The sequence below is a fragment of the Dioscorea cayenensis genome, chromosome 5 (genome assembly GCF_009730915.1).
Source record: "Dioscorea cayenensis subsp. rotundata cultivar TDr96_F1 chromosome 5, TDr96_F1_v2_PseudoChromosome.rev07_lg8_w22 25.fasta, whole genome shotgun sequence".
Taxonomy (NCBI): domain Eukaryota; kingdom Viridiplantae; phylum Streptophyta; class Magnoliopsida; order Dioscoreales; family Dioscoreaceae; genus Dioscorea; species Dioscorea cayenensis.
In genome coordinates, this window is record NC_052475.1 from 21,420,305 (window position 1) to 21,446,946 (window position 26,642).

The window sequence follows — 26,642 nt, forward strand, 5'->3', positions numbered from 1 at the left end:
ATTTTAATTTTTTTTTCCAAAAACATCCTACTTATTCTATGTACTTGAGATTATTGTTGTAATACCACGTAGTGTAGTATGACTCGGTTATACCAAATGATCCTTGTAATTTTTTTTAATTTAATTAATTTTTTAGAGAAATATATATTTTAAAATTATGAGAGACCATTTCTCCAATATAATAACTGGATGACAACTCATTTGTGATTTTAAAGTATATTTCACTATCATTTAAAAGGATATATTTATATTTAAATCAAAAGTAACATAAAAATATCACGGTATAATAATCTCCTTCCTGTTGCTCAGAGATGTATGATATGAACTTTGAATTATGTCTATGTTTGAATAAATTATTCATTTTTTAACAAATATATTTTTAAACTATAAATAAAAAATACAGTTTAATTTTTAATAGCTACAATTCCATGTAACTCTAATTTTCTCATTTCTCTTTGCTTTTAAGATTTATTTTAGATAAATTAATTATTAAAACATGTTGGTTTTTATAATTTACAATAAGAGTTTTGAAGTTTTGATTACAATAAGAGGTTGTTTGTTTGGTAGTATTTAAAACTGAAAATTAAATAGCAATTCTCAACAACTTTGTTTTTATAATTTTTATTAAAATTTTTTTAGGTTTTGATGGCCATAATATTTTATGTGAAGAAAATAATAACTTAATGCAATTGAGCAATTTACACATAACATATATAACTTGTAAAGATTAAAATTAAATAATGATTTTTAAAAATAAAAAACCCTAGAGCTAAAATAGTTGTTAGTGAAAAAATTAATGCAATGTAAATGATCAAATAACACAACATAATTGTTATGTATCAACTTGAATTATCTATAAGGCTGTAAAAACTCAAGAAAATATTTAAAAAAACATTTAATATGAAATTCGAAAACCATTATTACACCAAAAAAGTTCATAAACCTCATTGTGGAAAAATATACTAAATTTTTAATTATGAGTATGAGTTTACTATCTAAATCCTATATCAAACTGAATGATTAATTTCTAATCTATATGCAATATGCACATCTTAATGTAAATAATGGTTGTCGTTTTTAAGAAAAAAAAAAACTTTCGTATTATAATAAAATACAAATTCCACCTGAATTGATATTTAATACAAATTTTCAAAAGAGGAATTAAATGATCAAATAATTTATATTTTTTTATAAAAAAATTAAAAAAACAAACAAAAAAGAAACAATATAAAATATCATTACATCAGTCAAGTGATGATGGAAGGAAATGCTAATTTAATAAATATTTTATAAAGTGATATTTTAATAATATTTAATCTAATAATAACATTTATTTATAAAAAACACCCCATTTATTAATTAATTAATTAATTAATTATCTCCAAAATGGTAGAGCATCCAATCAAATCAAAGATTATATTACACTCTGGCCTTGTTCCTTTTTTCTCTCCCCGCGACGACGACCCATAAACAAATACGAACAGCAACGCTCCAACGCCTCGCTCTCTTTCAATCCATCGCCTTTTTCTCCATTCAATCTCCATTTTCTCCGCGACCATGCTCTGATCCCAGCTCCGGATCGAGATCTCTAATGGGAGACGTTGAACCACAGCCTTCAATGGAGCCGGAGCAGGCACCTCCACCACCGGAACTACCGTTGTTGGCTGCACCAGTGATCAAGGCTTTGGAGATCCGTAATGAAGCCTCCGATGCTGTGATCCACGAGGACCTTTCGTTTTCCCAGCGGTGCATTGATGGGAAGGAGGATGAGGCGGCGATCCGGCTGCCGATTGATGGATCGCTCCCAGATGAGAAGCAGCGGGGTAAGAACTTCCGGCAACGGAGCATGCATTCTGGTGAGGGGTTTGGGAATGGGAAGAGGATCGGGACATTGGATGTCGAGAATGGGATTCATCCTAGTGACTCGAGACTGAAGTTGGACATGTTCGCGCAGTCGGCGCAGAGCTCTGTCTCCGCGGTTGTTGTTCTCAAGACTCTGTTCTATATTGTTGTTTGGTATACCTTTAGCACTTGCTTGACGCTGTGAGTTCTTGGATCTTCAATCTTGTGTGTGTGTGTGTGTGTGTGTTTTTTCCTACTTTTTTTTTTATTTTTTTTATTTATGGGTTTATGTTATCCTATTTTCATGAATTTATTAATCGTTGATGAATTTGTTAATCATTGGGTGTTCAGGTATAATAAAACACTGTTGGGGGATAAGCTGGGGAAGTTTCCAGCTCCGTTGTTGATGAATACTTTTCATTTTGGATTGCAAGCTGTTTTGTCAAAGATTATAGTTTGCATCCAATCTCGGGGGTCTGATGCCGTCGTGGTAATGACATGGAAAGATTACTTCATCAAAGGTAATTGCATTTTCTTTGGTATTGCCTTTTTTTCTGGGATTTTATATATATATATTTTTTTTTCACCTGATGATCATACTTGATTCAAATTCATAACTAAAATCATGTTGTTGGAACAAAATATGATTTGCGATGGACTTTATAGTTTGTTTTGTTTTCTTGCTCATTTATTTCCACCGCTATATCTTCATTCAATCAAGACATTTCTTTAGATCCATGGAAAAATTTGAGAGTTTTTTTGGAAATTATGGGTTCTGGCATACATACATATGTACTTACAGGTATTTATTTGAACTACACAGCAACATCATGTGTTTACGAATATAATTTGAAAGAATATTATGTTTTGACAGTGAAATTTTGAAAATTTGGTTAATATAAGATATATGCCAAGGTTAAGATGTTGAATTTTCTATTTGAGCCGGAGTTGTATTGAAGTCATTATGTGGTTGAAGGCAGTAAGGGTATTTTGTGTAACACATCAGATCTAGTTGTCTGATTTGCTTTACCAGAAAACTTTTATAGTTTGAGATCAAAGAACAAATGCTCCGATCTTTCACATTAATGAAGATCTCAATGGGCCATGAACATAAACTACTGTCAGTATTATGCACAATATGTGCTAAATTTTTTTATAAAAATAATAGATAGAACAAATGTGGACATGCTTAGGATGATCATAAAAGATGATACCATAAATGTTGTTTTGCACTAGATTCATATTTCACAACTACAGGGTAGTTGGATCAAGGATTATCATGATAAAGTGATCATGCTTAGAAAGAATCATAGAGAAGAGAAAGGAGGCTCATAAATATAACATAATCACATGCATTTTCTTGTGAATATGATGTGCATCATTAATTGGTTTACACCTTGTGATACAAGATTCTTGGTGCTTAACAAATGGCTTCCTCCAGTTAATATATTGGCTTTGAGAACCATATACTGTGAGCCTTTTCATTGTTAGATAGACGTATTAAACCACAAACATTGAATATGGGCTTTTCCTTTTACAGTTGTGCCTACAGCTCTTGGAACAGCACTGGATATAAACTTGAGCAATGCATCACTTGTTTTCATATCTGTGACATTTGCTACAATGGTGTGTTTCTCTTTCAATTTAGTAGTTATTCAGGTTTTCATTACTTTATGTAGACCTATGGATGTTGCTTCTGTTTAATGTGGGCACATTTTTTACATCTTTCCATATTTGTTGCAGTGCAAATCTGCCTCTCCAATTTTCCTTCTTTTGTTTGCTTTTGCTTTTAGGTGAGTTTCAATTTATTCCAGTATTGTTTTCTTAGGTAGACAATTGTAACGTTTCTTGCATTCTTTACCATTACAAGCTGAGGAATTTTCATTTTAACATGCCTGTTGTGCTTTACCATTTCATATTGAGGCATTTCAGTTAAATAAAGAGAATAAGATCTATGCCAATCAAGTGTGCAATTTATGTGCATAAAATAATGGGAATTTGTAATCCTTGTCGAGCATGGTTGCATGTGGAAATTACAATTGGATTTGGGTTGAACTGTGCTGTATAAGAAGACAGATAATTATAATGTGGAACCATAAGAATAGCAACATGAAAATATTTAGTATCTTGGTTATTACTACTTCTTACAGAATGACAATCTTATTCTCCCTCTTTCTTTATTTTCTAATTCCACAACAAAATGAGGCCTTCATTTAGGTTTTGTTAAGAATTAAACAGTACATATAACAAGAATGCCATTTGATGGAGCAATTATGTTAAGTGACAAAAGTTTTCCCTTATTCCTGATAATGATGACTGGCTTTGATTTACATCATGGCTCAAGGTGCCTTTATTGCCACACGTTGTGGCTCAAGGCGCTTTTATTGCCAAACTAGCCACCATGTTGATTGTTGTCACGGTCCTCCCGATCGCACCAACGATCACCGTGCGGCGCTCGCCACACCACCAAGGCGCCGAGCCAGCCTCCAAGAACCTGGGTCAAAACAGCCTAAGAAAACAAGCAAGCAAGGATGCCTATCAAGTAAACAAGGCATACAAGCATACAAGCACCATCAAAGACACCATATCCAGGGTCCAAGGGGTTCCAGCTGCCCACCACACCAAGATACCAGGAGGAACAAACTCAAGACAGGGAACTAGAGAGAAAAAGCTAAAACTCTCAATTGAAGTGCACCGAATTACACCATGAGCCACATGACACAGCCAAGACCTTCACTCACCCAAGGAATGAAGATGAACAAAGCCCTTAAGAGCTAGCTTCTCCCAAACAAAGCCAAACTCTATCCAAGTTCTCTAACTGCCATCTTAAGAGGAAAGAGAGGGGTATATATAGCCAAATCCCCTCTATGGATAAGGACACCAGCCCTTGATCCAATGGCCAGGATATGCCAAGTTGTCCCATCACAACAAGCACAATGCTACAATGCGAGAAAACACACTGCTACAGTGCCCCCGACTCAACCGGCCACTATCAGGATCGTGCTACAGTCTCGATCAATGGCACTGTTCACCTGATCGGTAATAGCCTCAGTATCACCTGGCTAACGCCCCTAGCCTGCAGGCAGCACCAGCCTGTCAGCCCAAGGGTGCGGATGCCCATCGATAGTCATTCTGGCTCTCGGCCGCTCCTCTCGGTAAAGACACTTGGTAGCGCCCACGCGCCTTGCGTCACGCTGGCCCACAGCTGACTAAGAGCTCCCGCTCCGCCTGCCCAATCCGCTGACCGACCGTACAAGTCCATATCGACCGTACTGCCGATACTAACGCCGATCTTGCTCCTTTGGCCCATACTTAGCCAAATATTTATGATCATTCGATCATCCAGGTCCCTTGGTCGCGATCCCATCGCCACGCGCATCACGCCATGCGTGCTGCCTAGCGAGCTCTCGGTAATGCGCGGCACCATGCCTGCGCACCCCTCGCTCGGCATCTCCGACCGCAATCGGCATATAGGCCACCGAACGACTAACGTCTTGTTCGGACTTGGATTTTGACCTATCTTGGCTTCATCGGTCATCCTCCCTCGCCATGGAACCATCCTCCGCCGAGCGCATAAGGTAAAACCCTTACAAACCACCCCCACTAGAGAAAGTTCGACGCCCTCGTCGAACGGGGCTAAGGGTTTACAATAACATCATACGGCCAAACTAGTATTGTTAGTCGATTTCCACACGGAAATTCCAAAGGACGTCTTCTTTGGTCCGGATCATCTTGAACTTCCAACTTAAGTTTCATCTTCAAAACCAAAGTGGAGTTTTGAGGTTCATCTCAGAACTTCAATGTCATCGGCCCGCCGACGACATCTTGACACCATGACATGAGGAACCCGTTCTTCTTGTCAATACCACCACAGTCCACCAGCACCCACGCTTCCTTCGTCGCCATCAAGGGATTAGTAGGGTCACGAAACTTGCCCTCGGCCAAGCAACCTGCGCCCGTTCCCGCCCAATCTCAGCCAAGCACACCGTCCTTGCCTCTGCCCCTTACCCGGCCAGACAAGCTGCCCATGCTTCTGCCTTTCCTGCGGCCTAGCGATTACTTGCTCCTGCCAACCAAGTTCCCCTACTCCCAATACATTTGCTCCAGCAAAGGGACTAAACAACCCAAGTTGCCATAAAGAGCAATTACACATTACAACGAAGAGGTGACTGCCCTCATGGTTACTGTCACGCCCCGAACCTGGTGCGCTGACAAACAGCCGCAGACCCACAGGGTGGGGCCCAGTGAACCTACAAGGCCTCAAAACCTAAACACAGACTAGGAGTAGAAAATAACTGACAAAATACTAAATAAGAGTACAACTTAAGGTTTACAACCAAATCCAAATACAAGGCGAATGAAATACAGCATGACCTACAAGGAGGTTCTTAAACAATAATACAACAAATGCAAGGACATAAGCCACAGAACATAATTCCAAAGAAGGCATCTACTGGAAGCCTTCTAAGATCTTTGGGTTTACTGCTCCTGATCTGAAAAGGATTTAAAATTAATCCATGAGCTCACTAGCCCAGTAAGTAATCCAAAACAAACTGAAAGCAAAAGTTCAAATATCAAATTTGTACGAAAAACAATAGCGCCAAAAAGAATTATCAAAACCAAAGGATAAAACATAGATAACAAAATCCAGAATACGTCTCCAAATTCCCTGTAAGTGCCAAAGGTCATTTGTTTATCCTCGGTGACAGACCCGAGCCAAAATAACAGAAATCATTTATTTACCCTCGGTGACCCAAGACTGAATACCAGGTGGCCGTTGATTATTTCACCGAACTGACACGGTGCGAAACTGCAGTCTCATTTTTCAAAATTACTTGTCGACAAGGTCAGGGTTTAACCCCCCACTGACAGGGTTGCATAACGTTCATTTGGAGACCGAAAATATTCAAACGGATTGCAAAGTCAAGAATACAAAAATTTCGCAAGTATCTTCCAAAAATTCAGGTAATATTATAAAGTAAATAAATAAATAAACAATAACTAACAAAAACAATTAAATAAAATAAATAATTAAACAATAACTAATAAAAACAATTAAATAAAATAAATAATTACCCAAAATCCACCAACCCTCTAATTCTATTTGAATGACTAAGATTTTAATTCCAAATCATCATGTTGTTTGATTGGATAGTAAATAAAATATTATTATAAAAAGATTGTTAATAAGGGAAAACAAATAAGCATAAAGATTGGTAAGATAAAAAATATTATATTCCCACTAAGTCTAGGGGTTATTTATTTAAGATAAAAGCAATAAAATGTAATTGCATTCCCTAACATAAATTTCAATGAATAAACACCAATAATTTTCAGAAAATTTCAAAGAAATGAAATAACAAGAAATAAATAAATAAATAAATAAATAATAAATTAACAAAATTTTAAATACAAGGGTTTAAGGGATCACTTACTTGACAAAAGTCTAATCCCAATTGAGATCCAAATAAATTCCTCACGGTGGTCCTATAATAAAGACATCGAACTAAGTCTAAATACCTAATTAAAGCAACAATAGTTTGAAAGTGTCTACAAATAGACCTAACATAATACTAATACTAGTGGTAATAACAATGATGTGAGACAAGCACATAGAATGATTTTTAACAAGAACAAGAATAGGATGTGAGAGAAACAAGGATGGAAATAAGTCTTCTAGCACAAGTAACAAATCAATGCATGCATGCATATATACATATTATCACCTTATTTAAGGTAGCAGGACCTACATGTGTGGATATATATATACTACCATATTAAGAAGGCTGCCAAAGAGTCAATGTGTATGTAAATATATATACTATACTTGATGTTTAAATAATCAAAGCATGACATGCAACCAGGCCACATCTTGGAGGCTTCTAGTCTTTTGTTTTTCATGCAAACAAGTAGGGATGCAAAGCTCAAGGGAGGGATCAAGTTTACTGGTATTTCTGGTAACCAAAAAATACAAATGCCTTAGAAGGTCATGCCAAGGGTGCAGGAATTTCAAAGCCCAACACACATGCCAAAACTACAAAACTGAACATTCATTTGGCAAGCAAAAACTTGAAATTTTGGCTTGGGTTTTAAGCATCCATGCATAAACATAAAGATAGTTCCATGAGTAAATACTTATGTAGCTTGGAGGCCAAGAACTAAGGATATTCAAGAGGCATAAGAGCAAGTTTTAGCATGCATAAAGAGAGAGTTTTCATGCAAGGATAAGCACCAAAAAATTTCAAACAACAACCCATGCAAACATAAGAAGCAAGCTAACAACCATCATTCAAGAAAGAGAAGTTATCTTCCGGACAACATGAGCAACTTACAACAAATACCTCTAGGTTGATGACGAAATGAAGAGCTCCTCCCCGGTTTGATCGTCGCCGCTACAGTGATCCGGTGAGGTGCTTCACTCTTAAGGCTTCAATGGAGAGGGGAGTGAGGTTAGAGGGTGGAAGGAAGCAAGGAAGGGTAGTGATAATGCAAGGGATGAGGAAATAATGCCAGGAGACAAAGATGGGACTGAAATCCTGGAATCCCTCCATGTTTTCCTCCTTTGCAAGCTTTTCAAAGCAACCAGCCAAAAAAAGGATTAAGGGGTAAGGTAAGTATGATTAGCAACTTAAGCAAGATCACCGTGCACACGGATCGGATCGGATCGGATGGGTGCCTTGTCATCAACTCGGCCCTAAGAGCCTGGACCTTTGCGGCCAGAGCTTGCATGGACTGCTCCATCATAGACCGATGAATATCTAGGTCCATCAACCTAGTGCACACGGATCGGATGGGTGCCTCGTCGTCACTGTCGTCGAAGCAACTTAGCGTCTCCTCGAAGCGCACCAACGTTTGTTCGATGAGCTTCATGCGGGCTTCCAACAGGGCCAGCCTCTCCGCTATTGTTCTAGCCATCAGAACAACAATCCTATCTTGCTTCCTCGCCTAGCAGCAACCCGTTACCGCTAGCATTGATCTCCTTTGGTGTGGGAACACAAAGGCTTTGATACCAACTGTCACGGTCCTCCCGATCGCACCAACGATCACCGTGCGGCACTTGTCACACCACCAAGGCGCCGAGCCAGCCTCCAAGAACCTGGGTCAAAACAGTCCAAGAAAACAAGCAAGCAAGGATGCCTATTAAGTAAACAAGGCATACAAGCACACAAGCATCATCAAAGACACCATATCCAGGGTCCAAGGGGTTCCAGCCGCCCACCACACCAAGATACCAGGAGGAACAAACTCAAGACAGGGAACTAGAGAGAAAAAGATAAAACTCTCAATTGAAGTGCACCGAATTACACCATGAGCCACATGACACAGCCAAGACCTAATTTATTTACTAATGTACTTTTCTCCAAACGCCTTCAGCCGTCATTTAGAATTTAAGGGGAAAGCGGGAAAGATAATGAAAATATTCTCATGTTGTAGGCTCTGACTTGTGCATAGTAATTGGTGTTTTGATCCTTAATGCTAGCTTCACAATGATGATCATCCCTTTCTTTTTTTGCTTTACGTTTAAAACACTTGTTTCTGAAACAATGCCATGAAGTTTGAATATAACATTATTATGATCTTATGCATCTCTAACTCTGTGTTTACCTGTTAGTATTTTGTGAAGGTATGAGAATATGTAACCCGTAACTTTTCTGAACAAGTCGTGATTATGTGAATTAAATGGTTATTTTCCATCTTTTTCCCTGTTGCATGCCTGAAGCAAACCATAAATCTTTATCCACAGGATATCTTAAAAACTGTTTTCTAAAGTTATCTTCCTGTTAACAATTCCTCTCATTTTCTTTATTTGTGTCAATTCAATCTTTCATTTGTTGTAGCTAATTACAACAGGACTTTGATCAAGTGCTGGGTAAAGTTAACTTCCTGGTCTTATGAAATATCTTTTCAAGATTAATCATGGATATAGAAGCTTGTTTAAGAACCATTTTATCTTTAATCATGTTAATAGTTCAAATCATGCTTGTGTCTTTTTCTCATTGTGTTTGTAAGTAAAAATTTGCATCTTTCTCGTATTAATCTTTGGCATCTGCTTTATATATATCTCTATGGGCATGCACATGTATGTTTGCTCATGTCAGAGTCCTTTTGAAAAATCCTTACATCACTCTAAAAATTTTTCTAACTCTTGGGAAGGTTGGAGAGTCCTAGTATTAAACTTCTCGGCATCATAGTCATCATTTCTGTTGGAGTTCTATTGACAGGTATATTTTTGCAAATTTTTACATTTGTGATAAACAATCTCGGTGAATTTTAGTATAATACCAAGGTTGGTAGTTTGTGCATTTTAAAACATTTGCAAGTTCATAAATTATCTTAACTTTAAGTTTGAAGAGTGATGAATGAGATAAGTTTAAAGGTTCAACACTACTTGTTGTTTGTATCGCTACTGGTTTTATTTCTTTTTTCTTTTTTTTTTTTAATTAATGGTTTGTGATATGATGAAAACTCACTAGTGCATGGTTAGAATACTCAGAAACATGATTAACCTTTACATAGAGGATAGTACATTGCTATTGTAAATACTAAATATCACATCTCATTATTGACATTATGTAATTGTGGTCTTAGGAGAAAAATATCAACTTGTTTTCTTCGATGATGATTATGTTTTTACGAGCACTCAGCAAAGGGAAAAAATGACACGAAGGCAGATAGAGTTGAACATTCAGCAATATAGGTTAACATGTTACACTCTTTTTCTTTTGGGTTTACTTTGAAAGACAAGGGTCTTCATATTATAGGACAATAATCTTTTTGGTTGAAGAAATTTATGTTGTTTAGCTTTTAGAAGATTACTCCATGTATACGTGATGTGTATATTTTCCTGTTCCTATTTTACAATATAAATGTTTATTACTGATGATTAGGACATTTAGATAAATTGCTTTTTAATTGGTCTTTTTATTTCTTGGAATTATATATATTTACTTCTATTAATATATGCAGTCTAAAAATGTTTTGAATTATTATCTCCTCTGATTTATATTCTTACCTCACATTTTCTTGATGCGTGGTGTCTTTGAATATCTATCAGTTGCCAAAGAGACGGAATTTGATTTTTGGGGATTTGTTTTTGTTATGCTTGCTGCGGTTATGTCAGGTTTCCGTTGGTCCATGACTCAAATTCTTTTGCAGGTACTATCAGTTCCTGTTTCGCTTGCCTATTTTTATTATATTTTCTTCTAATGAAAGCATCATTTTTCAAATTTTAATAATTTTTCTTTACCTATTTTAACACCTGCGCATCTTTTCCTTGTATGTGGCTTCCAAATTTGATGTGAAGAAAGAGGCCTATGGTAAGCAGTTGCCTTGCCTTCACGTTTCAAACTAAATGATTCGCATTATCTATTTTGTCTTTGGCATATTGGTCAAAAACTCTTGCACATGTATGTTTGTGGGACTGTGTTGGGGTTATATTTGCATGTCCCACTTGTCTTATGTAGCATTTCCCATATCTGGTAGGTTGTTCTTTGGCTTGATTATGTCTAAGGTGGCCCTGGATGAACTAAATTATGCAATTCATTTTTTCTTGACACTGAAATAGGATTTCATTTGACATAATGCAGGTTTAAAGGATCCAATGACTTTGATGAGTTATGTAACTCCAGTGATGGCTGTGTCAACTTTAATCCTCTCCTTTGTAATGGATCCTTGGCGAGAATTTGATTCGAATGCATACTTCAATAATTCATGGCATATTATCAGGAGCTGTATGTTAATGCTTATAGGAGGATCATTGGCCTTTTTTATGGTAAGATAACATACATATCACTTGTTTTTGCAGAATAACCAATTTGAACTTTGAGATGTTTCATGGTTTTCACCCCAATGCTAGATATTTTGATTATCCTCTTTGTTTGCTTTTTCTCTCTCATATTCTTCTCTTGCAGGTTTTAATTGAATACATTCTCATTTCAGTAACAAGTGCAGTGACTGTAACGATAGCAGGTGTTGTCAAGGAAGCAGTTACTATTTTGGTATGATCCAACTCAGTCACATGATCTGATTTGTTTTAATATCTGGTAACGAAAGGACTTGCTGATGTCATTTTAGTTTGTACTGTTGTATGTTTTGCCTCTGTTTCAACTCCTGTTGGATATTGGCTTGTAATAAAATATGAATGTCGTGTCCTGAATCCATAAATATAGAGCTTTATAATAAGAACTAATTAGTGATTCAGTGAATAATCTTTTATTCCATTGTCCAATTCATTTGAAATTTCCAAAAGACCAAACTTCTTTTAGCCAATTCGATTATAAGTGCACATGCTAGTTATGTGCCATGAGTGAATATAGTTTATAGGTGATTAACACAATTGTAACACTTTGGGCTCCAATTGGCTCGTATAAAGGCTTACTAATTAGTGTAACAGGGCAGTTTTGTTGTATCAACTGCAGTATAGATTTTTTTTAGATATCCATTACTATTAAATTTTTCCTTGTATATCAGTATACCTTGATCATTTTTGTTGTGTGATGGTAATTATTATGATCTAATTTGTTTATTTTGTTGTAACCAATTCAATGTTTCTTTAGGTTGCAGTATTCTATTTCCATGACCACTTTACCTTGTTAAAAGGACTTGGTCTTCTTACAATTATGGTTGGCGTCAGCTTATTTAATTGGTACAAGTAAGTGAAAAGAAGTGCACTTTTTCCTTTTTTTTATATAACTATAATAGTTATCCATATTAATGTTTCTCTTCGCTTTTATCTTAGCTGTTAAAATTGTTTTTTTCTTTTACCTCCAGGTAAAAATTACAATATGTGTGAAAAAGTAATCATCTGATGAAAATGTGAAGAGAAATTATGATCTGGCGAGTTGCTTGGCAATGTCGTTTCAATGATTAGAATGAGCTTTAGCTAGCAACGAGAGTATTTGGGTGGATTTGGTTTCCAAGTAGAGAAGTAAAAGTTTGTTCTTGGCTTTCAAAGTGGAACAGAGTAATAGACTGATCCAAAGTCTTTTAATGAACGTGAATTTGCTAGGGGATTTCATTTAGACTTCAACCCTGAACTTACCAAAACTTCTAAAAGCTATGGTCATTCCTTGTTCAAATCATTTTTTGTTGGGTCAATAAGGTGCTCATCTTTCCCTTCAAGTGGGATATCATTTTTTTTTCCTTTTCCTACGGGCAGGGGGCATGACTCTCTTTTTGACTTGTACATGCGACTTTGTAGATCTGAATTCAGTCATATTTGGTATTGAGCTTATGATATATTGCTATAGTGAATACCTCTAGTTGCTTAGGCATTAGGCAACTATACCATGCACATATGCTTATATGGACAGTTGCACACCCTTGCCATGCTTTTAGTACATTGCCATGTTGTCAGATAAGTCTAAACGCTTCTGCGGTTCACATCCATAAGCATGACTGTGGGTGTGTTAACTTTGTCCATCGGTGCAATATACCTATAAAGTAGTAGCATATTTGATGAGTTGTGTCCTATGATCTATAGTTTTAAGTCTTCCCTGCGTGGGAAATGTATAAGCTTCTTGTTGTCACACTTAATGTGTGCCTACTTATCTTCTTGTGTTTTCAACCTTAAGTTAGCCTACAGTTAAGCCGGAGTTTCTGTTCAGTCTAATTTCCTTTTTTCTGACGCAGAACAAAAGTTTGATGAACAAAGTTCTTATATGCTTAGAGGTTGTAATTTGGATAGCACTAATTTATATCTATAGATATATTTCTATTTTTCAGTTTACCCTTATAACAGTCTGGCCTTTCATTGTTAGCATGACCTGAGAAGTTTTTTATCAATTAGAGATACAAGCAAGTGTGAGATTTTCCTTTTCTTTTTCTTTTTCTTTTTTATTTTTTTATTTGTTAATTATTTGAATTGGTCTAGTAAACTCAGTAAATTTCTGTATATCTCGATGTTGAAGATGTCAAACTAGATTTATATCATTTTGAGACATATTAATAATAAAAAACTATGTCTGAATTATGGGCGTGTTTTATATATGCTGTGATCATGGATTAGGAAGCAGCACATCTAGTTTTCACATAATCATGATGAATAGAATAAAGATTAGATAGTGGTATACTTAGTTTTATGATCGGGATGAGCTATATCTTAATTAAATCCTCTGAGCAAATTGCTGCAGCATTTGAACCTGCACTATTCTAATTGATCCTTATGCCAACAATGTATCTATCATCCTTTTCAGATATGAGAAACTGAAAAACAATGTATGTGAAAATGGAGAGATGATGTCTGCCAATTCCAACGGAGCTCCAAGATATGTTATTCTTGATGATATGGACACTCTTGATGATGATACTTGATGACCATCGTCAGATACAACAAATTCAGTAGTTAATCAGTAAGATTTCTCTCAGAATTGACCTGATTGATTTTCTAGTGGTGTTTGGTAGATCTTCACTTTCTTGATAGTAACCTTTCATTTTGTTCTTTGTTTATTGTGTTTATTGTTGTTATGATTTGCATTCTCAGCTATTAGATTCTTAATCTTATTCCAGAAATATCATACTGTTGATGCCATTCAGATTATGGTCGATTGTGTTAGCCTGATACTTAATGCTAAACAAGTCTTCTGGTTTGCCAGTTTACTTTGTTCCATTTATGAATTGATGTCTGACACGTGGTTGTAAAATCAAAAGTGAAACAATTCAATGGAATGCTTTGAATAGCTATTATCGTGGATGTTGTAGTATCAACTAGTATTAACATTTATTAAATCAAGAAGGCTAAGTTATTCAATCACTAAGCCTTGGTCAAATTCAATCACTGCATCAACTGACTCATTATAAATGGCTTATTCACCATCAAATGTCTTCTTTTTTAAACTTTTCTTAGCCATTGTCCTTAATTGACCATATTCAGTCACCAGGGTTTCACAATCCACTGTTAAAATGTGAAATTAGAGGTATTAACTTTACGTATCAATTTATTTTGTTGGTTCAAACATAGTTTACTAGGATTATGATTTTGATTTCTGTAAATAATTCTTTATCTTATTCTTTAAGCGCAATAATATCTATCAAAAGCTTCGGGGAGGAATTTACTAGTTGCATAACTGTGCTAGTTTGTTATCAATATATTAACCTATGTAGCTCTTTATCCGCTGTTTTTCCTCTACTGACATTAAATCTTGCACACATTTCGTGTAATGATGCTCCCAGGTGAACTACAGCTTTTCCGATTCTTTACAATTCTTTTCACCTGGGATATGGTCAGAAGGCACGCTCTGATGTTGGCCACATTAAAGAAGGCTTCCTGTTTTATTTACAGAATCATGAGTGTGAATCTCTATACTCCCAGGCAAGACTTACTCTTTTAAATTCCATTACTAGTTCAGCCTCCTGTGTATGCCTTTTACCACCCAAAAGCTGAAGCTTCAGAGCCAACTTGGAAATTTCCGGGTTATCCTTGTACAATTTTGGATGAAAGATTTTCCGCAATGGTGATATGTGTTATATTTTTTGGTTTTCCATTTTGTTGTTGATCTGTGTTTCTATTTTCTTTTTGGATCATGTAAATCACTCGATTTGAAGCATTTCTGTTCCATTAAACAAACAGCTACAAATTTGTACAGTGAGTGCTGGATGCTAGAAGCATTGTGTATCAGACAAAAGCACACCTGTATAGTTTTACTTGCCAATGCCATTTGTAAGACTTGTGCCACAAGAATTGAATCTCAGGTTAAATTTTTCTCATGGATGATGACAGTTAAAAATGGTGATTAGTTCAAGGTATTGTCAAAGCATTGTTTTGTTATTCTGTGAAGCTGTTGCTGTGACAGGTCTTAAATGCTTACAAGAGCTACATGCTTAGCTATTTACAAGTACATTTTTTTGTCAAAGCACTGCAGGTTGATCATGCCTATGCATCCTGAAGCACAGTGCGCCAGTGCTCAGACTACAAGCTTCAATGACCCAGCACTGGAATGAGGTTTGAAACTTTGATTTGATGAAATTCTTTTGTTTATTTACCTCTCTGTTTTATCACACAGATAAACTCAGTTCTGGAATGAATTGGGATTGTTCATACGCCGGACTTGCATTGCCATAAAATCATAGACCACAATCCATCATATAAATTTTCATACCACCGGCCGGATCCAGCCTTATGAATTTAGAGGATTGAAGCCATTTTGTCTCTACCAATTCAACAAGGGAAGGACCACGGTTATTCTCATATATCAGGACCAACATCCCATTCTCGGACATTACATCTCTCAAAAACTTATCAGATGCTCCAGAAAAACCAGTTACAACAAATGATGGGATCAAGAAAGTGAGGAGAGTGTAGGAGTCCACTGGGTCATAATTCTTTGTGATTAAGATGAACTGGTCCCACAATTCATCGCATAATTATCCTTCTGGACCTTCTCAATAGACTGCCGGAAGTAAAGATGGAGCATATTCACAGAGATCTTAATGACTTCGCAGACAATCTAGCCTCTTATGCTAGATCAAACCCAGGGCTCTCACTTTTCCATAGAGGCATGGACCTCCCTCATTGGATCACCAATGCAGCTGAGCAAGTTGCACTCTGTTTTTAAACTATTATTTTTGATCCTGTTGTAGTTGTTATTTGTTTGTCGTTTTTGTTTTCCCAGCTGTAGCACTTGGCAAAAAAATAAAATAAAATAAAATAAAAAAGATGAACTGGTCCCTTTCCCAGGCTTCACAAAACCATTTCAATAGCCTGGTCTTTTCGCCGATGACCGCTAGAGAAAAAAAAAAAATGATCCCTGATTTCATCATATGGTAGAGAAATGCCTCACAATTGATATTCCAGTTCTAAAATAATAAACAAAGAAACCAGGCGGTTAATTCGATTGTGGTTGGAAGCATTGAAGAAGAATCTTAATGTTCATTTTTAACTCAACCCAAACTAATTCCAATAGTGCGAAGATAATCTTTCGATCAAATTTCAAGCCGGTCAGATGATGATGATAATGGTCATTATTGTTGTTATTTTGCATCATACCCATGGAAATGGGTTATAGTTAAATGAACAACCTTAGAAGCCCCTAATATATGTATAATACCCCAGTAATCATTGTCGCCAACAAAATCATTCCATGAGGTATATATAGACATGCATGGTTTATTAAAGTAGAGATGTGATATTTACAAGAGAGTAGGCCAGTAGAGTTTCATTGTATTTCAAACATTTACATAATTATAATAACGATAGTTCAACGAAACCTAATGCAAAGGGCATAGCTTTTGAATTTATTTTGGCATGATGTAAATTCCCAAATCGGCATTAGGAACTAACCTCAAAAAACCGGCTGGCTTAAATTAAAGAGTTTCTTCCAACAGGGCCAGATGTGAATTACCACACATTTTGAGGAATCTCAGCTTCCACAAAACTTGCCAACAGAACCTGTCAAAAAGATCAAAAGATTGTTAGGCAGTGCCATTTGGACATTTAAGAAAAAACTATTAGTCATTAATCACTGTAAAAAGGATGAACAATTTATTAGTCTCAATACTAGAAATGCAGGGGGGTCATGTCTTGCCTGAAAGGAAGGATTGTTGCTGTTGGTCAAAAACAGTAGTTGCAGTATCCTCTCTATCACAACCAACATATGAATATAGTCATGTAAGCAACATCGCCACAGATTCACAGAAGTAGCAAATATATTTTATTTTTCTCCATGGACACCTCTGGGAAAAGATATAAACAAAATAATTATACGATACAAGAAGAATTCAAAACATTGTTACTTGCCAAAAGACATTGGCATGAAATAGCGAAATCGGTGGTAGAAATGTTAATTTCTTATTAACATACATCCAGAGTTCTCACTGACTCCCGAGGAAGATGTGAGTGATTGATAGCCAGTATAAAAGAGGGACTACGAAAACAACAGCTTTCACACAATTCAGTTTTTCCTCAATCTTTAGAAAGTTGAATAGCGAAGGAGATCGACAAAGAATAAGGATGAAATGATATAACTTTCAAAATTATATAAATATCCAACAATCCACCAAAACATCCAATTCTTCAAATAAATTGAAACAACAAGAACAGAAGCAACTCTGGGCATCCACGCTAGCCTCTAGGCAAGATGACTCTAAAGACTTGAACTGAACTTTTGTATTATCGAACACAGCGCCACCTTTTTCATATGCAAATCATACAAGCAGAACATGTAATACAAACAGTAAGAAAAAACTGTGAATTCTAAAAGCAAAGTTTAAAATTCTGATGTATCATTTTTGAGAAATGTATGCTGATTGTCTACCCTTATTGTTTAATCTTCATTAGAACTTTGCAATTTCGAATCTTGCATTGAACTTTTACATTATCAAACAAAGATCAATTCACACACACACACACACACACAAAGTCCTCTACAAGCTTGCTGCACAAATAGCTCCAAAATGGCAATGGTTTTATAGCTTATTGACACCGGATTCCCTGTGCGTGTGGGGGGAGACCAGTGATAGAACTCCCCCCGGAGACACAAAGTGAGGGCACATGGTCAAACAAAAACCCGCTCTCTCGTCCTTGAAACGTGGCTTGTCCACATTTCTCAGAAAAAAAAAAAAACTCAAAAATACCAAAGGGAATTCTTGTTCTACAAGTAATTGCCTTGTTTGCAGGATAATATTATGAATAAGAATGTATAAGTTTTAAGCTTAAGTGAAATGAAAACTACTCAATTATGATTTATCCTGGTAAATGAATGAAAAAAAAAACTGTTCTTCTACGTTCTAAGAGATGATTAAGATGATCTTCTTTTGATAAGTATTCACTGAAAGAAATCATCAAGTGCATTTCATTCTACAATATTGCACCAATGTACAAATCCTGATTTTAAAAAGCTCGGTCTTGAATTTTTGAAGAAACAAGCAATCAAAGCACAAATCATCATTATTTATTAAATAAATTCAAAAATAAAATCAACAAAGGAAAGGAATACCTGTATTCAATTTCCAGTTCCTACTCTGATACTCCAAAGGCGGCGATGGAGAATAAAAGATTCTTCTTTTCTTTCACGCATTTCATCGAACAGATCTCGATCATCCCTCAACAAAGCAAATGCTCAGCTGGAATCGTGGCCGCAGGGGATTAGCTTGAAATTGAAACCTTTGGGAGCTGGCGGTGAAGGGGAGAACTCTCACGCTAGGGTTTCCGAACAGATCCATGGCCTAGGGTTAGGGTTTTTCTCTTGATGTTTGAGTTAGCTCTCGCCATCGCGAATTGGAGCACCACATCCAAAGAGACACCCCAAACGCGGGAAAGAAGACGAGCCGTATTCCGGGTTTCGGATCCGGAGTTATTAGATCCATACCCGGTTTTCATATCGACATAAAAATTTAAAATTAAAATTCTTATATAACAAAAAAAAATATATGTTTATATAAAAATTATTTCTTATAAAATAAATAAATAAAAATTAAAAATTAATTTATAAAACCGTAAAATTAAACTTATTAGTCAAAACTCTGACCCTTGAACTCTACACCCGCCAACCCGATAAAGATGAAAGAATCCGACCCGTTATCGTTGACTCCATATGGCTTTAGAACTTGTGTGGCTAATAATGGGTTTGTAATATCCTCGGTTTTTCTCGTTCTTTTTCTCCCATTTTTGCTGGAAATGGAGTGCATCTTCTGCTCGGCAAATCTCTCTTCTCGCCCTGCTAGCATTCAGAATCATCAGGTAATATCTTGAATCAGCTCGGAGTTTTCTTCGTTTATGAAGGTTTTCTTGGATTTGATGATGTTATATACAATCTTTACTGAGTTTAAGTGGATTTCAGGGGTCTAGTTCATTGTATAAGAGTGGAAGTTATTCAAAGACAGTGAATTACAAGGTGTTTTCTCCTCATAGAGTGGGCAGTGCTTTTAACTCTGGAGGATTGCCTTTTGTATCAAAAGGATCATATAAAGAGACTATTGTTGCTGAATCTACTCGTCAAAGATGGGATTTTGGTAGATTTGTTAAGACATTGTATTTCTTTAATGGGCCTCCAAATCCTTTTAAGGTTGCTCTCTTCATTATCATCTCATCATTCATATTGGTTAGTGTCATATTTATGTTACTAGGACATTGAATTTTATTCTTTTTTTGGTATATTTAGTTCATTGAATCTCTGATAGAGAAGTTGTCGAGTCCAGCAGCAAGTGAGATTTCGAAGGAAATGGCAACTTCTGATGTAGTCTTGGTTGCCGGGGCCACTGGTGGTGTTGGGCGAAGAGTGGTTAATATCTTGCGCAACAAAGGCAGTCGGGTTCGAGTACTGGTATTGAAATCTAATATTAATTATTGGTGTTCATTGTCTTAATTTTGTGTTTTATCTTAGGATGATTTACTTTTTTCTGCTGCTGTTGATTTTACTTCTTGTATAATTTCAGGTTAGGAACAAAGAGAAAGCACTGAAAATGTTTGGACCAGACATTGACATGGTATGCAATACAATTTTTAATTTTCAGGATAATATGTGCAAGCTAGCAACATTTTATCTCAGAAAATTTTATGTAATCAAACCTCCAATGTTAGGTTTCAGAAACGATGATAGCTATTCACATGCTACTGTTTATTGTGCATTATGAAGACATTGGAATAAAGTAGCCAATTGGCAACTGACTTTCTTTTATCTCACTTCCCTTTTAATTTACTTAGTTCAAACATTGTACTGTGAAAGTATATGATGGTATCTCTAGCTAGGATTTTATTTCCAATGCGAATATGCTAGTTTCTAAAGTTTAGACATGTGGGATACAATTCTTAATTTGATAGTTATAGATTTAGTAAATAAATAAATAGATAAATAAATACTACAAGGTTCTGATAGAAGTCTCTTGTCATCTCATGTGCCTGAGGATGGTTTCTATCTCAATTGATACCAATCGAGCGTTACAGGTTTTAAGAAGCAGTTCTTACATAAAGTTGCAGAAATTTCATCACTGAGTATGATCTACAAAGTTCATACTGGAACCTACTTGAATAATAAAACGGGGAAGAAAAAAAAAGATAGCATCTCATCATGCATCTATATACATAATCAATGGTTTAGTAGGTCGCATCTTGAATAATGGAGCATGCTTACACTGCCTGGTTAGTGAGGTAGATAGGTAACAGAACCTTAGATCATAACTTGTTTGGTACAATGAAGTGGCGTGTCATTTATCCTCAACTTAATATACAGACATATTTTTCAAAATTTTGATTGAAAACAGTGATGTGATTATATTTGGAAAGATTTATTAGCAGGGTGCATGACTACATACAGAAATGGATAACATTGTTGTTGCTTACACCAAAATGGAGATATCTCAAATGGCAAAATTATGCATTTGATTCATTCTTTCTAATACCATCTATTGTGTCTTGAAAATTAGTGTCTCCCATGATATTCGCTGTATGCCTTGGTTTGAAATACACCCAGAAGGAGCCTTTTGGTTGTGATAATTTTGGTGTCTCTCCACCAAAACTATGGTAGCATCATGATATTGGATGCATCCTAATTCTTTATTTTATTGCTAAATGGGCACCATAAAAGCTGGTTTTCATCCTCAAAAAATTTAAATAGTTAGGCTGCTCCTTCTACATTGCATGCATAAATTTGTTTTTATCTTCAAAATCATTGTGTTTCAGATTGTTGGAGATGTTACCAAGGAGAATACACTTGATCCTGAATACTTCAAAGGAATTAAGAAAGTCATCAATGCAGTCTCCGTTATTGTAGGTCCACGGGAAGGCGATACTCCTGACAGGGCCAAGTATTCACAAGTAGGCCACAATTGTATGTGCATGTATTTTGATGATTTTGATGAAGATAATTTATTGGCCAAATTATCTTTGTTATTTTTTCATCATAACTTGAAATGTGATTATGGTGTGCTTTGAAATTCGACCTTTTCTGAATTATAATGAATTTTTTGTTGGACACAGGGAATCAAATTTTTTGAACCTGAGGTGGTTAAATAATCTCCCATCTGTTCTGTTTTGCAAGCAAAGTTGATTCTCAAATGGATGGTTTTGCATCTGAATTTTTGTTACATGATTTACTTTTCTGGCACAAAAGAATTTTTAAGTCACTTATGGTTTTAATTATCTTCTGAAACCAGATAAAAGGAGATTCACCTGAAAAGGTGGATTACATTGGAATGAAAAATTTGATAAATGCTGTGAAGAATAGTACTGGTCAGCTTGATGGGAAGTTGCTATTTGGTTTTAGCGGTTAGTACTCCATGTGACTTTCTTACTATTTAAGATGTCAGTTGTGTGGTTCTTCAAGGTCTTTCTTTTGTTCGCTCTGGAGAATAAATATTTGAGTATTGCTGAAATTCTAGTGAAAGCCAAAATCATGAACATTCGGGGGAAGGATTGAATTTGGATTCTTGTTAATATTCTTTACACATTTTGTAGGGCACTCTAAACTTTATTTTATTTGAAAATGGCTTATATGCAATTCAGAACTGAAACCATTTCATATGTTTCTGTTTGTAGGGAACTTCACGGGGAAGCTAGTATGGGGTTCTTTGGATGATGTTGTGATGGGGGGTGTTAGTGAAAGTACATTTCAGATTGACCCTACTGGCAGTGAGAATGGTGGACCTACAGGGTTGTTCAAAGGTTTACTATTCTCTTCTCTGTAAGAATTTATTGGCTATTTAAAAGCAGACATGTGGGGAACTAAGGGATATTAATCACAAATACCGCACATATATTTCATTTTTAAATAGGACGCTTCTTACCCATCCAGGTTTTGTTTCAACTGCAAATAGTGGAGGCTTTACCAGTATCAGGACAAGGGTAACTCTCATCTGCTGTCTTTGTGTTTCTTCATGCATGTATGTAATTATATTTTATTGACTCAGTACATAGTACCTGGAATAGTTCGATCTGTCAAACTAAGTTACAGTTAAAGAAAATGCCAACCATTATCAGATTAATCTCATGCCACTTGCAAGGTCTTTGTACAATTACAGAAAGACTACTATGTTATCAACCCTTAAAGTAAACGTATGAAGTCTATGCTTTTTTCATCAAATAAAGTACAGTTCCTTGGTTTATTTTATTTATTATTTAGAGTTTGCCGGAATTAATGTTTCCCTTAACCATATTGTTGAAATTTACAGCAGCAGTAAATTTCAGTCAGAACTTAAGAAGGATTTATCTGGACCATGTTCTCAAATCTTGAAGGCTGAATTTCTTGTGAATCTTAGGCACACCACTGATATGCAAAGACAAAAATCTGAGGTTATATCTTTTACTGTGGACCATGCTAATAAATAATAATATGAGTATGACATTGTGCCTTGGCTGCAATCAAAGACACTGGCAAACTAATTTCTCTTGGACCATTGTTCCCTTTCACCTGCCTATTCACTAGTCATACTTTGTCGAACTAGCTTTCTTCAATACTAACAGTTAACTGAATCATGTATGACCTACTTTATATTTTCTGATCTTACTTCAGAAATGATACTTGTATTAAAAGAGTATACTATTTCTCTAGGAGATTTAAGCTATCAATCATTTTTGTTTTATTTTAGTACATTAAACAGTTCCCAGGGCTTCGAAAGGCATATCCTTTCAGTTTATGACCCTTGACATTTTTATGTGATTTTTCACTGGAACTGTCATTGCTAAAGCAATCCATTTTCATGCATATTTAGAACTTTGCAGTACCTGAGGACCTTTCTGCATATGATGGCATTGAGCTGAGAGTCAAAGGTGATGGTCGTCGTTACAAGCTTATCATAAGACTTAGTGCTGACTGGGATACATTGGGATACACAGCTAGCTTTGACACCACTCAGGAGCAGTGGCAGTCAGTAAGTCCTTTGTCTAAATAGTTAGTGTTTGTCTTATTTCTTTGTATGGAAAAATTTTGTGCAATTGCTTTTCTCCCCTTCAGATAAAGATCCCATTTTCTTCATTGAGGCCAGTATTTCGAGCTCGTACAGTAGCTGATGCTCCACCATTTGATCCAAGCAAAATTTTCTCACTTCAGGTATGTTTCTCCTATTCTTTGAATATTAATATTTGGATTAATTTTTGTTAAAACATTTTGAAATGCCTTGTTTTCGTCTTTTAAACAAAGTAGGAACTTTTCTTGCAGCTTATGTACAGCAAGTTTGAATATGATGGCAAACTCAACCCAACTTTTGTAGAAGGTGAATTCCAGCTTCCATTGTCAAGTATACGAGCTTACATAAAAGAGCCAATCACACCAAGGTATTACTTCTTTCTTGTTACATTTATATTTACTCATGACTGAAGCTAGCTGTGAAGACTTTATAGAAGTATGTGTACATTTTACCTCATGTGTAACCTGGCACTTTTGTCTTCATTTGTCTCTCTTGTTCAGAGAAGCCCAATTCCCCCTGGAAAGAGGATTCATGGGTTTAACACTTAGAATTTCATTGAGATGTAAATTCTATGCACTTCCATATGGTATTGTTTTGTCAATTGCAGGTTTGTACATGTGAGTGCTGCAGGCGTTACTCGACCTGATAGACCAGGACTTGATTTAAGCAAGCAACCTCCTGCTGTACGATTGAACAAAGAACTAGGCTTTATTCTCACATACAAGCTAAAGGTATGACCTTAATCTTATGCATCACATACACTCCATTATATCTTATATTGTGTGGTGTGAGAATGAGTTCAGGGTGAGAAACTCAATGACACAATTGTAATTTAGAGTTGCCTCATAGAGTGTGCATAGAAATTTTTTGGGACTTGAAAATTTTTGCTGTAACTTATCAATCATGCGATACAATTAGTAATAGAGGTCACATAATGCACAAATTTGCATTAGTAGCATTTTCCAACATCGTAATTGTTCTTTGATAGGGTGAGGATTTACTACGGGAAAGTGGTATTCCATACACAATTGTTAGACCTTGTGCACTAACAGAGGAACCTGCTGGGGCTGATCTCATATTTGATCAAGGAGACAACATTACGGTATTAGCAGCAATCCCTTTGCATTTTATTTTTCTGCATCTTCCATCCTTGAAATGCATTTTTTTTTTTTTTTAATTATACAACTGAAACTTTACACAATGATGTGATCACAGGGTAAAATTTCAAGGGAAGAGGTTGCGCTTATTTGCATTGCAGCTTTGGAGAGTCCATATCCATGTCAAAAGACCTTTGAGGTGATAATCTTCTGTGCTCTTTTTCATTTGGTCGGAAATGAAGTATTTTGTGCACATTTAAATAACAGAACACAAAGAATTCATTTAACAACAACAAAACACATCTTCTGTTTTCCACTCTGTTCATATTTCCTTTATGTTTGACAATGAAACTAATATCCAAAAATGCTTGTGCTACCTGTTCCATGGCTTACATTTTAGCGAGACTGAAAAACAAGAATGGTAGTAATAATTTGTGACATGATTATTGTTTGATTGTTTTGTTCTCTATAATTTCATGCAGGTTAAAAGTACTATCCCATTTAGTGAGCCATTCACTGTTGATCCTTCCAACCCACCTCCTCAGAAGGATTATAATGTCTACTTCCAGACTTTGAAAACAGGTATAACAGGGAAAGAGGCCTTGGAAGACAGCCCTGTTCCAGTTTGAACCAAAATTGCACTCCAAATATATATATATATTTGTTTATTTGTCATAATGAGAAGGTGAATGTTGATATTTATAAGCAATGTGTAACTAATGATGAATCAATCAGTAAATTATATGGTCTTGCTAGTGTTGTATTGCTCCAAGGTGCCAGAAGTGTTAATTGAGCTAATTCTATGCTAAGATTGTGTTCCATTTGTGGTGAACTTTTAATTTTTTTAATCCATTGAGAAATTATGATTTTTTGGTTAAATACTAAGTACATTTTTTGTTTTATTATTATTTTTATTATTTTGGCACAGAGTATGACAACTGTTCTGCTTATCAATATCTAAAATTACTTTAAGTAGTTTATTTGAGAGGGTTATAAAACAACAAAATTGATAAAATTTATAAATCTATTTTACCAAAAAGTGAGGATTGGAATAAAAGGATAAAAATAAAGAGTACCGAATAGAGTTTCTGAATGATGTGGATGTCAACTTAGCATCTATTGTCAGTATCCACGTTCTTTTTTTAAAAAAAAAAATTTAATTTTTTTTTATTATATAAATTCTAAAATTAAATTTTTAATTGTAAAAGATAAACCAAAAACTCTTTCTCTAAACCGTAAATTGTAAATCACGAACCAGAGTTTAGGGCTTGGAATTTAGGATTTAAGGTTTATGATTTTAAAGTTTTGTATTTATTATTTAGGGTTTAAGTTTTTTATTTTTAGGTATATAATTTTATAGTATTTTGGTTTAAGATTTTAGATATGGTTTTATTATTTTTGTAAAAATTTTAAAAATTTAAGAATTTTTAAGGTTTAAATTTAAATTTATATTACAAAAAAATTACATGTCGGAAAACATATTTGAGAAATCTCTTCAATAAAAATAACATATTTGAGAAATTTTTAAGCTTTTACAATTTTTATCAAACTTCTGATTTATTAAATTAAAAAAAAAAAATCAAAGCCCACCACATCTAATGAATGAATCAGTTATTCCGATGGAGATGAACCAAAACGATTCCATTTAGTTCTTAAAAAAGAAAAATCCATTTATTTCGAAATTAAAAATTTAGGTATAATTTGTGTATTTATATCTTTAAAAATATGCCACTAATTATCTAATTGATTTCCAAATAACAGAAATTTAAAATTGTGTATCTATCTACCTACCCTTACATCAAATCAATAAAATTTTCATATCTTATTATTATTAACTATATCTTGATATTTTTTTGTAAAAATGTTACA

General features: G+C 35.2%; 2 protein-coding genes across 2 annotated transcripts; both read left to right on the forward strand.

Moving 5' to 3' along the window:
• The first annotated feature begins 1,440 nt into the window (after positions 1–1,440).
• Positions 1,441–15,546, forward strand: LOC120260918 (probable sugar phosphate/phosphate translocator At1g06470). The gene is made up of 12 exons (XM_039268506.1): positions 1,441–2,043; positions 2,194–2,363; positions 3,383–3,468; positions 3,586–3,635; positions 9,997–10,064; positions 10,898–10,998; positions 11,147–11,159; positions 11,430–11,614; positions 11,754–11,840; positions 12,399–12,493; positions 14,037–14,192; positions 15,013–15,546. The coding sequence occupies exons 1-11, from the start codon at positions 1,592–1,594 to the stop codon at positions 14,152–14,154; spliced, it is 1,425 nt and encodes a 474-aa protein (XP_039124440.1). The 5' UTR covers positions 1,441–1,591; the 3' UTR covers positions 14,155–14,192; positions 15,013–15,546.
• Positions 15,547–19,398: 3,852 nt separating this feature from the next.
• Positions 19,399–25,571, forward strand: LOC120260917 (protein HIGH CHLOROPHYLL FLUORESCENCE PHENOTYPE 173, chloroplastic). The gene is made up of 16 exons (XM_039268504.1): positions 19,399–19,516; positions 19,617–19,841; positions 19,938–20,099; positions 20,212–20,262; positions 21,455–21,589; positions 21,752–21,775; positions 21,928–22,039; positions 22,310–22,435; positions 22,566–22,615; positions 23,482–23,640; positions 23,724–23,819; positions 23,928–24,043; positions 24,284–24,407; positions 24,665–24,778; positions 24,892–24,972; positions 25,256–25,571. Exons 1-16 carry the CDS (start codon positions 19,454–19,456, stop codon positions 25,400–25,402), a joined length of 1,785 nt encoding a protein of 594 aa, XP_039124438.1. The 5' UTR covers positions 19,399–19,453; the 3' UTR covers positions 25,403–25,571.
• Positions 25,572–26,642: the final 1,071 nt, after the last annotated feature.